Source organism: Cucurbita maxima, unplaced genomic scaffold (assembly GCF_002738345.1).
Source record: "Cucurbita maxima cultivar Rimu unplaced genomic scaffold, Cmax_1.0 Cma_Scf00008, whole genome shotgun sequence".
Taxonomy (NCBI): domain Eukaryota; kingdom Viridiplantae; phylum Streptophyta; class Magnoliopsida; order Cucurbitales; family Cucurbitaceae; genus Cucurbita; species Cucurbita maxima.
In genome coordinates, this window is record NW_019272024.1 from 47704 (window position 1) to 61725 (window position 14022).

Sequence of the window (14022 nt, forward strand, 5' to 3'; positions counted from 1 at the left end):
CTTTTAGCTGTCATAAATTCCCACTAAAAAGTTTTACTTGAATTTGCGTAAATATTATAATTTTTACGCCTTATTAAATAATCATTATTTTGTACTAAAAATGATGTAAAAAAATTCATAAATTTATTTATTTTTTACTAAAATTCATAATCTTATCAAAATAAAATTTGGGTAATGTTAAAATATAATTTTAAGACTGTGTATTCTTTTATTTCTAATGTTTGGATTTTTGCTCAGTTTTTTAGTTTAACAACTAAAACGGTGAAGAATCTAATGGTCGATTATATTTTGAATAATATAATATTCTCTTTAAAATTTTAAGTTGGGGAAGTTATTCTTCCTTAGTTAAAATCTTTAATAAATTAAAGAACAAGAAAGAGCAGTATAATATAAAGGTTCTTTTATTTCAGTTTTTTAGTCAAATATTATTATCAATTAAATTATACTCTATACGGACGTGACGTTAAAATATGATTAAAAATAAATAAATTAAGACATTTATTATATTTCCACTTTTACCCAGTTTTGACAAGCTATTTATCATGTTATTTTCATAATAACGCCAACAAATTCCAAAATATATTGATGTATCATATGAGAAATCCTGATCGGCGGCCGGCTGGTCCGTTCCAGTGACGTGTTCAAAAGAGATTTGCAAATAGAAATGGATACGTTCAAAAAATTGTGAAAAAAACAATTTATTTTCGGATGAAAAAATAGGAGAGAGAGAGGAAAAGGAAAAGGTAGTAAAAAAATGAAACAAAGAAAGCTTGACACGTGTCACTATATTATTAACCATGTGGATTTCGTCTCTTTAATCATAGTCAACCCTCTTAACTTTTTAAAAAAATTAAAGCTTCATCATATGGGGAAAGAATAGATGAGGCAATGATGCAGGCCGAATAAGTAAGATCCAGAACAGAGCTGGCCGGCAAAACAAGATTCTTGTTGGACTCTCACAAACGGTGGATGAACCAGGTGGTGTAATATATATATATATATGGAAAAGCCAGCCGCAGTGTGGCCCATGAGATGTGTGTACTGTGTGAATTGAAGGATCTGGTTTGTTAAGAATTGGAGAGGGGATAGAAAGTAAATTTTGAAAAATCCAGTCGCAGAGAAATCAGGGGTTTGTTAAGAATTGGGTTGCCACTCTACCCACTCTTCCCACGTGTTCTGATTCGCGAACCCTGGTATATTAACTAACTGCGCCTCAACGAATCCACCTTCGATCCATCTTTCATTCTTTTGGGGATCATGGGTTTCCAGGGAGATGAAGAATCCGCACCCCAAATTCCAAGAAAAACCCTATTCAGATATAACTCGCCGCTGGTTCAGGTTTCGTTAATTGGGTTGGTTTGCTTTTGCTGTCCGGGTATGTTCAATGCGCTGAGTGGCATGGGGGGTGGGGGCCAGGTGGATACGACGGTGGCCGATAATGCTTCCACCGCCCTGTACACCACTTTTGCGATATTCGGCATCATCGGTGGTGGCGTGTACAACATCCTTGGCCCCCGTCTCACCCTTTTTGCCGGTTGCTCTACCTATGTCCTCTACGCTGGATCCTTCCTCTACTACAACCACTACAAGGAGCAGACCTTCGCAATCATTGCTGGGGCAATCCTGGGTGTAGGTGCGGGTTTCCTTTGGGCGGGTGAGGGCGCCATCATGACCTCGTATCCGCCGCCCGACCGCAAGGGCACTTATATTTCCATCTTCTGGAGTATATTCAACATGGGGGGCGTTATCGGGGGTCTAATACCCTTTATCCTAAACTATCACCGCACCAGTGCTTCTTCCGTCAACGATGGTACCTACATCGGCTTCATGTGCTTCATGTCCATTGGCGCTCTCATTTCCCTGGCGATTTTGCAGCCGAGCCGCGTGGTTCGTGATGATGGTTCACGATGCACCAACATCAAGTACTCCAGCGTTTCAACCGAGGTTGTTGCGATTCTCAAGTTGTTCCTAAATTGGAAGATGCTGTTGATTGTCCCTGCTGCTTGGTCCAGTAACTTTTTCTACACCTACCAGTTCAATAACGTTAATGGGGTGTTATTTAACTTGAGGACAAGAGGGTTCAACAACGTGTTCTACTGGGGAGCACAGATGGTGGGCTCGGTTGGGATAGGATACATATTGGATTTCAGTTTTAAGAGTAGGAGGGCCAGGGGTTTGTTTGGAATTGGCGTGGTTGCGCTCTTGGGTACTGGAATATGGGCAGGTGGCCTGGCCAACCAGCTCAGATACTCCCGCCAAAACTTGCTAGACAAGTTGGATTTCAAGGATTCAGGTTCTGATTTTGTTGGCCCTTTCTTCTTATACTTCTGTTTCGGGTTGTTGGATGCCATGTTCCAGAGCATGGTGTACTGGGTGATTGGGGCCTTGGCTGATGATTCAGAGACCTTGAGCAGGTATCCCCCTCAAACTTGTAATATTCTTCTTTTGTTCTTTTTCAAAACTTGTTACCCATTATATATTATCATGTAATCTGTTGACTCACGTTAGACGACATCAAACAGGTATAGTGGATTTTATAAAGGGGTGCAGAGTGCAGGTGCTGCAGTTGCTTGGCAAGTTGACACCCACCACGTCTCCTTCATGTCCCAGTTGGTTGTGAATTGGTCGCTCACAACACTGAGTTATCCTCTGCTGGCAATTCTGGTCTTCTTGGCCGTGAAGGATGACACGAAGCCAGCTGACGAAACTCCGAAGGAGGTTACTCCTCCATCAACCTTGACACAGCTTTAGGTTTCCATAGTTGTGTAAGTTAGATTTTGTCCACATCTTCTTGGTGTAATGTAAAGCACATGTTGCTGAAAAATGCAATGTCGCACAGCTCAGACGCTTCTATTATTAGCCTTTCCTGAAAAATGCAATACTCCTTGCTGTCCTCCAAGTTGATGTTGTATATGAGTCAGCTCAATAATGTTTGCAAGCGTTATTCCAAAGTCAAGAAAGTGGATTCTACTAATTTAAGATACATCAGAGTTGAGGAGCAAAGTTTTTGTTTTCTACTAAACATTACTCTAAACGGGGCGGGGTCTTCTAAGAACATCTTGATCTACCTTGGATGTGTTGAGCTCTTAGCCAATTCCACATATTTTGCTATTTCAGCAATAATCTCTTATATCAATCCTTCAGTCCATTTGGGCTAAATTACAAAAAGTAATACTGAACTTTGCCCTCTAGTTTAAAAAATACAGTTATAATATTAGGACTTAGACCTAGAATGTTATGCTTACTAACCCAAAACAAACAATCTCCTTGGTGTGGAATCACTGGCATTCAATTTGGTGGTATTTTAACGTAACTTAGTCCGTAGTAAATAGGGGTGGAGTAAGGAAAAGGGAGAGGTGAAGTAAGGGAAAGGGAGCGAAGCAGTAGCAAGACCGTGTGACACTATTCTTATTACATTACTACAAAAAAAAAAAAAAAACAGATAAATGGTTNCACTATTCTTATTACATTACTACAAAAAAAAAAAAAAAAACAGATAAATGGTTACTAATTTTGAAAGGCTAATAAAATGCACTGTTAGCCCGAAATGGGTTAGCGTAGAGGTGAAAAGGATAAAAATGTTGTATCAAAAGGGAGCTGATTCAAACTCTTGTTTTATGAATTTGTTGGATATGGGTTCCTTAATTATGGACATCCAAGGCATTGTGCTGGGTTATTTTACTTCAAAAATGAACACATGGAAGGTACAATAAGAGGGCAACAGAGAAATGAGATGAATAATAAGAGGGCAACAGAGAAATGAGATGAATAGCGATTCATTGTTTCCCTAAAGCAGAAGCAGCAGTTGTAATGTATGTAGTGTAATGAATGAATGAAAGAAAGAAGGAACAATGGAATATGAAGAATTTAGATGGGAAATGGTCTCAGCCTGGGGCTTGTTCGTTGGTGGAGGTACAAACCAACTCAGAAGGGCTGAGGATATTGATGCGAGGAATGGGAAGATGGAGAGGGAGTGGTTTATAGCGGAAGAAGGAAGGCCCTTATTTTTAGGACAATTCGCTGGTCTCGAATGCCACCCATTATTCATCTGCCCAATTCTTCCAACTTTTAGGACAATTTTTAGGCCCTCATCTATTGCTTCATTAATAAATATATAACACTAAAGCCGTCTAAGAAAGAGAATGACCCTGGTGTCCAACAAAAAGACGCGTCCAGACGAAGAAAAGATGAAGGCTTTGTTGTTTGGTGAGTTGGGCCACTTGTCCTCTACCGTTCCCTTGTTCCTTCCCCAACCGTCAAGAAAACTCGATTCCACACACCCTTCTTCCTTCCTGCCCTAAATCTAGCTCTCATTCACCAATAACGCCACCTCTCCAAGCTAGCTCAACATGGTCCCCTTCTCCAAACCCCCGATTTCCATCCTTCTCTTCTTTTCCCTTCTTATCTTCGTTTTTGAAGTCCGATCGCAGCATGTTTCCTCCGCCATCCGCTTGCCTTCGGAAGCCACCAATAACGACCGCGATCTAGATCTCTGCCCTGTGTCCCTGCCGTCTTCTTGTCCTGTGAAATGCTTTAGGACGGACCCAGTCTGCGGCGTTGATGGCCTTACCTATTGGTGTGGTTGCGCCGATGCTCTGTGTTCAGGTGTCAAGGTCGCCAAGATGGGATTTTGTGAGGTCGGCAACGGCGGTTCTGCTCCTATTCCTGGCCAGGCCCTCCTCCTGGTGCATATTTTGTGGTTGATCATCCTTGGAGTTTCCGTCTTGTTTGGACTCTTCTGAATCTTTCGGCACTTACATTCCTTCGGCTACCACGGGGTTATCAGGCTTATTGTATGAATCTCTTTCTTTCCATTTTCATTCTTCTTCTTAAATTTTTTCCCCTCCCAACCCAATATTGTTTTACTTAGAACATTCTTTTGACAGGATGGATACCAATTTCATACAATTCTTTTGTCTACGAACGAGTATTGTACTTCTCATTCTGTGCCCTAGCTAATATGTCTGCAAGATTTGTTCTGTGGTAGACAAACCGTTGTGAATTGCTCTTCTTTCGATTGTATTGACAAACTTTCAATCATCAAAGGGCTAACTAATGCTACTATGTTTTTTTTTTTTTTTTTTTTTGAGTTCTCTTAGTGCTGCTACTCTTGGAAACAAAATTTAAGCCTTGAAATTAAAACTGAGATTCTGATCCGCCTACTCATGAAATTAAATGAGATCGTCTTTTGTTTGGGTCGGGGCTCCTGGAGGGGTTTTGAGCTTGTGTCAATTGTTCGACAATTTGATTCCTTTTCTCTGAGAATTTCCGTTGTTCCTGAAGAACCTTCATCGTTTACATGAATTTATGTCGTCTGGAAAGTCCCTGATAAGCTCCCTGTTAAGGTAAGGTGGGTTGATTCCCTGATAAGCTCCCTCCAGACTTGCATGTAAACTTTAATAAAATTAAAAAGAAAAAAGAAAAAAGAAAAAAAAAAAGAGAGAGGAAGATGTGTAAAATGTGTGTTGAAATGAATAGAAATTGAAATATTTATTGTCGAAACAGTGAGCTTATATGAATTTGTCAAGATAGACAGACATTCTTGATGAAATAAGAAATGCTTTTGCGCCAATGAATCTGAAGCAATCCGCAGCCCCAGCATAAGAGAAGACTCGTAAGAAACAATATTGGATAGAGATTGAATTTCGACTGGCCTCTGTACTGGTACAGGTAGTGTCCTCTCACCCAAAAGAAGGAAAAAAAACTTAACAGCCATAAGAAAGGAAACCCTTCACTAGGTTGGTTAAATCAATTTACTATGCCGCATTCTTGGGGCTCTGTAGAGAAAATCCTGGGCTCCCATTTTCAACTTCGTCACTAACTCTAACAGTTTGGTTGTTATCTCCCCCAATTTCTGCTGCCAGATTGCCCTCCTGTATGCCTTCATTTAATCCACTAGTTCTGGCTTCACCGCCAGAGACATTGCCAATGAGGCTCTTATATATAGTAAGGGCTTGAGCCATCATGTTAGCTGGATTTGCCGCTGAACTCGGAAGCAACATTGTGGTGCCCTGGAGAGGAAGTTCAAGATAAGGATGATTAAAACCCTAGAATCAAGGTCATAGTCAACTAAATCATTAAAAGCTCAAACTTTACCTCTTTGGCAATATTACTGAAGGCTTGTACATACTGCTCAGCGATTCTCAAACTAGCAGCCTGTCAATAACCCAGAGATACTTTAGTTATGCATGCCATAGGCAGTCAATGATTTAATTTTCGTAATGAAAAGTCACTGCATGTGTCATAGACAGTACAAAGAAGAAAAAATGACTTTGAGTAACGCTCAATACATTACTTAACTCCCTTTTAAGGTCCGAGGTTCAAATCCCTCGTTGTTTATTAAACTTAATAACAAAAAGAAAAGAATAAGTACTACAACCAGAAAAGAAAAAAAAAATGGGTAGTTTTACATGGAAGAGTATTTTACAGTTACCAACTGAATGTTAGCACAACCTTAAAAAATAGAAAACTTGAATAATTGAAAGGGAATAAATATTTAGCCACTTTATTTCATTGTAAGAAACTCAAATTTATTACATCAAGCATTCTATTATTAATATTCTAAGCAAAGAAAAGAACAAAAAAAAACTATGTCGGGGAAAAGTGTAAAGGATTGGTGGCAACTATTCAAACTAACTACAGCAACATTGTTATTATTACATCTTCCACGGTAGGAAAATGGAAAAAGACATTAGGACATTTTTTAATTGTTATTGTTCGTGTTAGACTGAAATAGTTCAACATTACAAGAGAATCGAGGCAGTCTCCTAAACTAAATACTTACTAATCAAAAAGAGGAGAATTAGTGTACGACACATATCTATTTTCAATATATATGTAAATAATAAGTTCAGTGATTAAAATTAATAAAAATTATGGATGATAATTTTGAAATCAGAGCTCAAAGGTTCGATTGTACGAGAGTTGGGATCAGGGGAAATTAAATGTAGCTTTCACTTTTCACTAGCCCCCAAGGGGTGGCCTCATGGTCGTCGTCTTTGGGGGTTGATTAGGTTTATACTCCAGGTCTTAGCCCAAGGTTCAATCTTCAAGATGGCAAGCTAAATAAAAGAAAACTCTTAGTGTTTTCCCATTGCTGGCAAGTTTTCCCTTGGTTTTGTGGGGTTCAACCCAATACCATGGTAATAGAAAACATATATATCTTCCTCTCCGGATGTTTCAACATTCAAATTAATTGTGATTGTCCATTGAAGTTCAAAATATGATCATGTTGGTTTTGATTTAGGCATCAACTGAGAATCCTAAGCGCCAATGTATTAAAAGCTAAAGTATGAGGATAAGGATCTCACCTCGACACCTCCACTTTCTTTGAGGGCCTGTGACACAAGAGCGAGTCCTTTGGCTGTTGCTTGGGCTTTTACGAGGATGGCCTCAGCTTCACCTGGTGAAGTCGGGGCAATGTCCAAGGATGAAAAGAGAAGATTAATGACATAAAAAGCAATACTCATCCACCCAGGTATTCAAATGCCACTTTAATCAAAGGTACAGGAGACTGGAATGAGGCAAGTCGTATAAGTTGTAAATTTGGCAATTGAAAAGAAAGGTTAAAATTTCAACCAAAATTTTCCACCACTCCCACCAGACACACACACACAAAAAAAAAAAAAAAAAAAAAAAAAAAAAAAAAAAAAAAAAAAAAAAAAAACAAACAAACAAACAAGAAGAAGAAAAGAATAGTAGGTGATGCTAAACAATAATAGGCTTTTCAAGTTTTGTTGGGTTACCTCTCTCACATTCGTGCAAAAGAAGTAAATATTTTGACAACAAAGATGAGACGTATGCAAAACTGCATCTTGATAGAAACCTAAAGTGTCATCAAGAATTTTCACCAAGAAGGCTGAAATGATAGCGGAAAAAAGAGAAAAAAAAAGTCTCTTGCAACTGAGATGAGCATGGGATCATCTTGGTAGAAACTTCAGTGATATCAGAATTTCAAACTAGATTAAGGCCAATCAAGAATAAAAAAAAAAAAGAAATTTGAGACCAAGATGATAGCATAGAGGTTGTTATCCTCTCTTGGTATTGAGATAACAAATAAACAAATGAAAAAAAGGGGGATAATCACTTTCGTACTGTGATGACATAGAACAATTGCTATCCTATCTTATCCCAAACCTTGACTTGCAGTGTTTGGAGCTGCATTGGACCCCTCTTATCTTGGCCATATCACTCAACCATGGAAAAGATAAACTGGCTGATAATTTTCACAGTTTACACCTAGAAAACTTTCAGCGTACTCAGATGAGATAGTTGAACAAAGGTGAAGACGAGGAAAATAAATAAGTGTCAAATGTAATTTACAGGAAAAAGGCTTTGTATTCTCGCATAGAGAGGGGTGCCTCGAAACCATCTACCCCTTCTTTAAACCTACTTTTGTTAGAATCATGTGAAATACTTTATACTTAATTGAGTGTGCCTTCGAGTAATTAGTACCATCACACTAAATCAATCAAGGAGCAGATGTACATTTTCACAGCACTAATTGAATAGTAATAGAGACTGACCTAGCGCTCTGTTAACTTGATCCATTTTTGCAGCTTCAGATTCTAATATAATTGCATTCTTCTTTCCATCAGCAATATTGATGTTGGCCTGCCTTTCTCCTGTTAAAAATTGAAGGGCATCAATATCAATGAATGAATATCAGAACCTAATAGTACCAAAAGAAAGAGACTAATTTCAGTTCCTCAAGAATTTTGGTTTTGCCCCCCACCCCCCACATAACACAAGAGATGCTTGATCCTTTTACTTTTCTTTGCAATTGTGGGCATCCATTCCCACAGAAACTCATGGGATATTTAACATCTTAGGTTGGTAGCCATGACAACTTAAACCCATTACCTCAAAACCACTAAGGTTAACTCACCAGTCGAACAATCTAGTATGAGACTTTGATCTACCGAATTTATTTGACCAATGAAAAATTACAACATTCTATCAAATTCAAGTTAAGATGATTTTAACAGCTCATGACCTTCAGACTCAAGAACTTGAGCTCTCTTTTTGCGTTCTGCTTCAGCTTGCATCTCCATAGCCGCTCTCACCCCACGAGGGGGAGAAATATCCCCTGGAAGAGGAAAAATATCATAAAGCTGCTTCAAAATTTAACTCAAGACATGGTGGACCTATCGTTCTGAGTAATATAGAACAAACTTATTTCATATCGAAGGCACTGCAGTCCCCAGTCCCTTGCAGCTACATTGATAGACTCCTACAGAATAGTCCATTTAAAAGATTACTAATCAGTTAAACCATTCATTTATTGTCATTCAGGAAACCAATGTAGAATGCAGTATAAAACTATAAAAAGAAGAAGAAATAAGGTATTTCCAAATGCAAAATTTATTCCACAGAAAACAAAAACAACCAAAATTCTCAAGGTCGAAAGACATAGTCAGGGAACAGGTTAGAAAAACTGTATGGAGCATCAAAAGAGGGGAACGTAAAATAATTACCACTATCTTCTCATTCAGCGTATCTCTTTCCTCAAATGTTTTGTCAAGAGTAATCTTCCCAAGCTCACTACGCATTGTAGTCTGAGCAAGCTGAATAACAGCATATATGGGACTCTCAACTCCATAAGATGCCAGCTTGGGGTCCACTATCTGCACAGTAACACAGAGTGAGAAGACTTTTTCATTTCGTTTGTAAGAGAAACAAAACTAGATGGACTTCGAACAGGTCGAACCAAGCAAACAAGAAAGCACAAGTCCACTAGAGGCTTCACCTAATACCTTAACATAAAGCACCCCATCTATCAAAATGCTGACATTGTCCTTTGTGATAGCAGACTGGTCCGGAATAGGAATAGCTTCCTCCTTCAAGGAATGCACATAAGCTATGCGATCGACAAATGGAATCAAAAAATGAATTCCCGAGGGAAGTGTCTTCACATACTTTCCAAATCGTTCGATCACATAAGCCTTCTTCTCCGGGACAATTCGAATACCCCAATTTACAGGAGGAGTAATCTCATAGCTAACAGAAGACCGGTTAGTTGTAAAAGTTGAAATATATATATATATATAAGGGAGACAACAGAAGGTAAGTAGGGAGAGTATAGAGGATGAAGAGGAGAAGTCACCTGATGTTGGAATCTCGACCAATACGAAGATAGCGGATGGAGGTGGCAGAGAAGAGAGGAGGTGAGAGGAGAGAAGGTGGAGGAGAAATAGGGTTATTGGAGAAGAGAAAGGAAGAGCGCGTGGGAGAGAATGGGGAGAGGGTGGAGAGATGTCTGGAATGTGCAACGAATTGGAGAAATCTAAGGGTGGAAGAAGCATTGGGCTTGAAACAATTCATCGTTTCGGGAGCGAAATTAGGTGGCGTTGCAGGCTGAAGCTGAAACTGAAACAGGTGTAGAAAGAGGGAGGAGATCAATAATAAAGCCCTAGTAAAACCCACCCCAGCTGCTGCGGTTTTTGATTCTTGCACCCCCAAAGCCTGAAGAAGACGAAGAGATCCGTTTCCGCCCTTCCACAAAACAATCTATAATTATACAACATACGCACGCAAAGGGGAAAGGAGAAATTTAACTCAAATTCTAGGTTTTTCTTTCTTTTTTTTGGTTAAGAACAAGACAAATGTCACCTTATAGTAATTTCTAAGAAAATCAAATAAGAAGTCTTATAAAATATTATTTCCCTTTTGAAATAAGAAGCCTCGTCGAAGCCGATCGTAGGGGTGGGGGGTGGGTTTTCCGATTAAGCTCACTGGGTTCATTTTTAATAATATAAAAACAAAAGATTGTTCCTCCCCAAACCTCTTGTTTATTCCAAATCAATTGTTTGGTCTCCTTCCCTAACAAGCAACCATCACATTTGAAGTCAAGCGCCAAGATGCTACTGGTTGCAAGGTTAATCATCGCCATATAGAGAGGAATTACAAGAGCAGAGGGTCACTCAAGATGAGGGAGCACCGCTTGAGGATTTTCGTTGTTTTGACCATGAAAGACAAAAGCATCCATAGACTTTCAAACCATGCATCCAAATCGCCATATCTTTAAACAGTATGTTGCGACATCCATACATTTTGTAGGGTTATATAGTTGTTTCATTTTATGTATATATTATCTAATTTACGAGTGTATTTAATAATATGAGACAAACACTATGTATACTATTTATTTTTTACAACTATAAAAGTTTCGTAATTAGACATTCTTGAAGCTATCTCTAAACACCCTCGGTCTTTTAAATGGGTAAAATGTAATTGCATCTGATCCAGGCAGAACACGAAAACAGAACCAAGGATGGAAGAAAATAGATATCTACAATATTTCCTACTACCATCTTGCAATGGAATATCATGTTCATATCCATCTTCAACACACTGCGGTCTGCATATATTTCGAAAACAAAACACAACTCTGCACAAACATAGTATCCGTATTAAACACGATACAAACAAAACACACGATCCTAGAAGGTAACAGAGCAAGCTTTGTGTCTACAACCGAAAACGTCCATGAAATAAATAAACAAAAAAAAGATGGTAGAAGGGTAACTGAGCAAGCTTTGTGCCTAAAATAGAAAACATCCATAAAACAAAACTGTAACAGAGTTTTAATGGGCTTCCATGAAACATCACAAAATTACGCAATTAGTAACGAAAAACACAATTCCCAAAGAAAATAAACTACTCTTGAAACTAAGAGCAGATACAACCTACTATTCTATTCATCCCTCTTCTTCCCCAACAATGGTACCCTTCTCGCTGACATAGATACCATCAAGGAACTTCCGTATATCCTTGTTCTTCACATGACATTTCTGCAAAAGAAGCAAAGAAAAAGGAATGAACCATTTACTCTTTTTCTTTTATGTGAAGCAAAAGCGCCTGCACATATGAGTTTCATAAAAGCAAACCTGGTTTATAAGGGCACAAGACCGTGAAACAAGCTCAATATCATTTCCATCCAAGACTAACTCGTCTTTGACTTTCTCAGATCGGGTAATAGAAACTCCATCAAGCATATCCACCTTTCTCACCTGAAGCAACGATTATGGGCATGGTTCATAATACATTCACAAAAACATATAGTCCATATCCTGTCTTGTCCAAGCAACTCAGTCAAATTTGAGCAAAGAACGAAATCAAGGAATGCAATGCTAAAAAGGAATTAAAAAATATTAATAACTCCAATTCCAACTTGATTTTCTCCCTATAAGAAAATAGCTGTTCAATTATAATTAGAAAGTTGGCGAGAATAAGAGAATTGAAGCAACCGTCGTAATTACCTAAACCATACAAAACTCTGCCACCAAGAGCAGCATATGAATGATATACGACCATTTTTTTATGCATATTCATGAGCATCCGAACTAACTTGCCCACCTTTGTTAGATGACCTTTCAGATATCAAGTCCAAATCAATTTTTAATCTGGATTTAAAAAATAAGGATGATGTAGATTTGGCGTTGGCTTAGGCTTCTTTGTATGTTGGTCTTGCCGCAGAACCGAAATATGAATTACTAAGTGAACTGGGGATGTGATTCGAAGGGCTGTTGTTCGCACTAAACTTCTAAGTTCAAAGCAATTGAACTATTGGTCCAAAACCATGTGAACATGAAGACGAAATCATGTGATGAGGGAGTATCAAATTAAAAAAAAAATGGTAATTCAAAGCTCAGACATCGAACTAGAATTGAAAACGATGCAAGTAAACAAATGGGGAAAAAAAACTGACAAGACAGAATTCCACCTACTTTGTCATGTAAAATCTTAGCACTAAGCAGATTACGACTGATAAACCAAGTAAAATCAGACCACAGAGAGAGTTTACAAACAAGTAACATAACGAAAGTGATTAAGCAAGTGACAGCACAGGTTTACATGAGTGTACGTACTAATGGAAACAATAGAAATCAATAATGGGAAGTGGGGTAAGTTTGAGAAACCCGACATAACAAAAGGAAGGTCATTCTTAATAAATTGAAGTTACTGAGAATATATATTTCCAAACAAAACACTGATTAAGCAACAAGATCGAAGCACCAAACAGATGATGATTAAAAATGAAGAGTACCTTCTTTTCTCCAAGGAAGTTGCGAATCTCAATAGACTTGCTGCTGTTTGTGATGCTAGCATTGATGGGAAAGTGAGCATAGACGAAACGCATCTTGTAACGATAGCCCTTGGTGACACCTGTGATGAGGTTCTCAACATGGCTGAGAGCGGTACGAATAGCGGCGGATGTCTTCCTGGACCCAAACCATGCTTCGATCCGGAGCTTCTTCTTGCCGGTGGCCTCGTCAGTGATGAGTTGAAAGTCAAGATTAAGATGCTTGAAGTTACGAACAAGCTTACCACGAGGTCCTTCAACCTCGATGATCTTGGCATTCACCTTGATTTTAACCCCATCTGGGATATCCATGGTCTCGGATGAAAGAATGGTCTTCATTATTACTCTGAAGATGGAGAGACACTCACGGAAGCGGCGGCAGAAGGCGTAAGAACTCTGTGAGAAGATTTATATACTGAAAACTTGTTATGCTGCGGCTGCCAAAGGAAATCAGAAAATTGAAGGGAAAAAGAACCCTAACGTCAAGGGAAGAAGGGATGGGCTTGGGCCGTCGAATAGAGTAAATAGACGGGTTGCATCTACCTGATAAAGTGGGCTCAATGATGGGATGTGGGCTGGTTTAGGTGATATTCTATTGGGCTACCCGGCGGAAACGTAGGAACCAGGCCTGGGTCTTCACAAACGGTTATAAACGAAAGAGGGGAAAATAAAGGTTCGTTCAAATTTATTTATGGTTGGTAAACTTCAATTAAATTTATAATTATTTATTTTTATGATTAAATTATTCGTTGGATTGAATGAAATAAATTAATTAGGACTTAATATACTGGCGAGCTAAAAAGTGTAAATCATTAAGTAATAAAAACCGACATTCAATTTTGATTAGTTTTTGTACCCAACCATCGAGGTTTTTATTGAAGTGATGATGGAAATAAAAAATGTGCCACGGATGTCCTACTCTGTGGGTTGGGGTGCAT

At 38.6% G+C, this 14022-nt stretch overlaps 4 protein-coding genes across 6 annotated transcripts; 2 read left to right on the forward strand and 2 right to left on the reverse strand.

The window, feature by feature from the left end:
• The first annotated feature begins 802 nt into the window (after nucleotides 1–802).
• LOC111483141 (UNC93-like protein 1) lies at nucleotides 803–2981 on the forward strand. The gene is made up of 2 exons (XM_023129287.1): nucleotides 803–2414; nucleotides 2523–2981. The coding sequence occupies exons 1-2, from the start codon at nucleotides 1258–1260 to the stop codon at nucleotides 2749–2751; spliced, it is 1386 nt and encodes a 461-aa protein (XP_022985055.1). The 5' UTR covers nucleotides 803–1257; the 3' UTR covers nucleotides 2752–2981.
• Nucleotides 2982–4151: 1170 nt separating this feature from the next.
• LOC111483145 lies at nucleotides 4152–5083 on the forward strand. Its single transcript, XM_023129294.1, has 2 exons — nucleotides 4152–4793; nucleotides 4887–5083. The coding sequence occupies exon 1, from the start codon at nucleotides 4350–4352 to the stop codon at nucleotides 4740–4742; it is 393 nt and encodes a 130-aa protein (XP_022985062.1). The 5' UTR covers nucleotides 4152–4349; the 3' UTR covers nucleotides 4743–4793; nucleotides 4887–5083.
• Nucleotides 5084–5471: 388 nt separating this feature from the next.
• Nucleotides 5472–10542, reverse strand: LOC111483142 (stomatin-like protein 2, mitochondrial). 3 transcript variants are annotated; one of them, XM_023129290.1, is made up of 10 exons: nucleotides 10426–10542; nucleotides 10106–10368; nucleotides 9756–9999; nucleotides 9477–9626; nucleotides 9175–9232; nucleotides 8996–9088; nucleotides 8526–8624; nucleotides 7311–7402; nucleotides 6097–6156; nucleotides 5472–6011 (listed from the first exon to the last, which is right to left on the reverse strand). In XM_023129290.1, the coding sequence occupies exons 2-10, from the start codon at nucleotides 10321–10323 to the stop codon at nucleotides 5757–5759; spliced, it is 1269 nt and encodes a 422-aa protein (XP_022985058.1). In that variant the 5' UTR covers nucleotides 10324–10368; nucleotides 10426–10542; the 3' UTR covers nucleotides 5472–5756. The 3 variants fall into 3 exon arrangements, with proteins under 3 accessions (XP_022985058.1, XP_022985057.1, XP_022985056.1); XM_023129289.1 differs by having other exon boundaries at nucleotides 10106–10374; XM_023129288.1 differs by having other exon boundaries at nucleotides 10106–10542.
• A 900-nt stretch (nucleotides 10543–11442) lies between these two features.
• Nucleotides 11443–13525, reverse strand: LOC111483062 (60S ribosomal protein L9). The gene is made up of 3 exons (XM_023129174.1): nucleotides 13049–13525; nucleotides 11889–12011; nucleotides 11443–11792 (listed from the first exon to the last, which is right to left on the reverse strand). The coding sequence occupies exons 1-3, from the start codon at nucleotides 13421–13423 to the stop codon at nucleotides 11700–11702; spliced, it is 591 nt and encodes a 196-aa protein (XP_022984942.1). The 5' UTR covers nucleotides 13424–13525; the 3' UTR covers nucleotides 11443–11699.
• Nucleotides 13526–14022: the final 497 nt, after the last annotated feature.

Bases quoted from the DNA above. Each gene is read 5' to 3' on its own strand.
- LOC111483141 (XM_023129287.1), top strand. From the start codon at position 1,258: ATGGGTTTCCAGGGAGATGAAGAATCCGCACCCCAAATTCCAAGAAAA. The intron at 2,415-2,522 runs GTATCCCCCTCA...GACATCAAACAG, and splicing joins GATTCAGAGACCTTGAGCAG to GTATAGTGGATTTTATAAAG.
- LOC111483145 (XM_023129294.1), top strand. From the start codon at position 4,350: ATGGTCCCCTTCTCCAAACCCCCGATTTCCATCCTTCTCTTCTTTTCC.
- LOC111483142 (XM_023129290.1), bottom strand. From the start codon at position 10,323: ATGAATTGTTTCAAGCCCAATGCTTCTTCCACCCTTAGATTTCTCCAA. The intron at 9,627-9,755 runs GTATTAGGTGAA...GTTACTGTGCAG, and splicing joins ATGGGGTGCTTTATGTTAAG to ATAGTGGACCCCAAGCTGGC. The intron at 6,157-7,310 runs GTGAGATCCTTA...GGTTATTGACAG, and splicing joins AAGAAAGTGGAGGTGTCGAG to GCTGCTAGTTTGAGAATCGC.
- LOC111483062 (XM_023129174.1), bottom strand. From the start codon at position 13,423: ATGAAGACCATTCTTTCATCCGAGACCATGGATATCCCAGATGGGGTT. The intron at 12,012-13,048 runs GTACTCTTCATT...TCGTTGCTTCAG, and splicing joins ACTTCCTTGGAGAAAAGAAG to GTGAGAAAGGTGGATATGCT. The intron at 11,793-11,888 runs GTTTGCTTTTAT...CTTCTTTTGCAG, and splicing joins CTTGTGCCCTTATAAACCAG to AAATGTCATGTGAAGAACAA.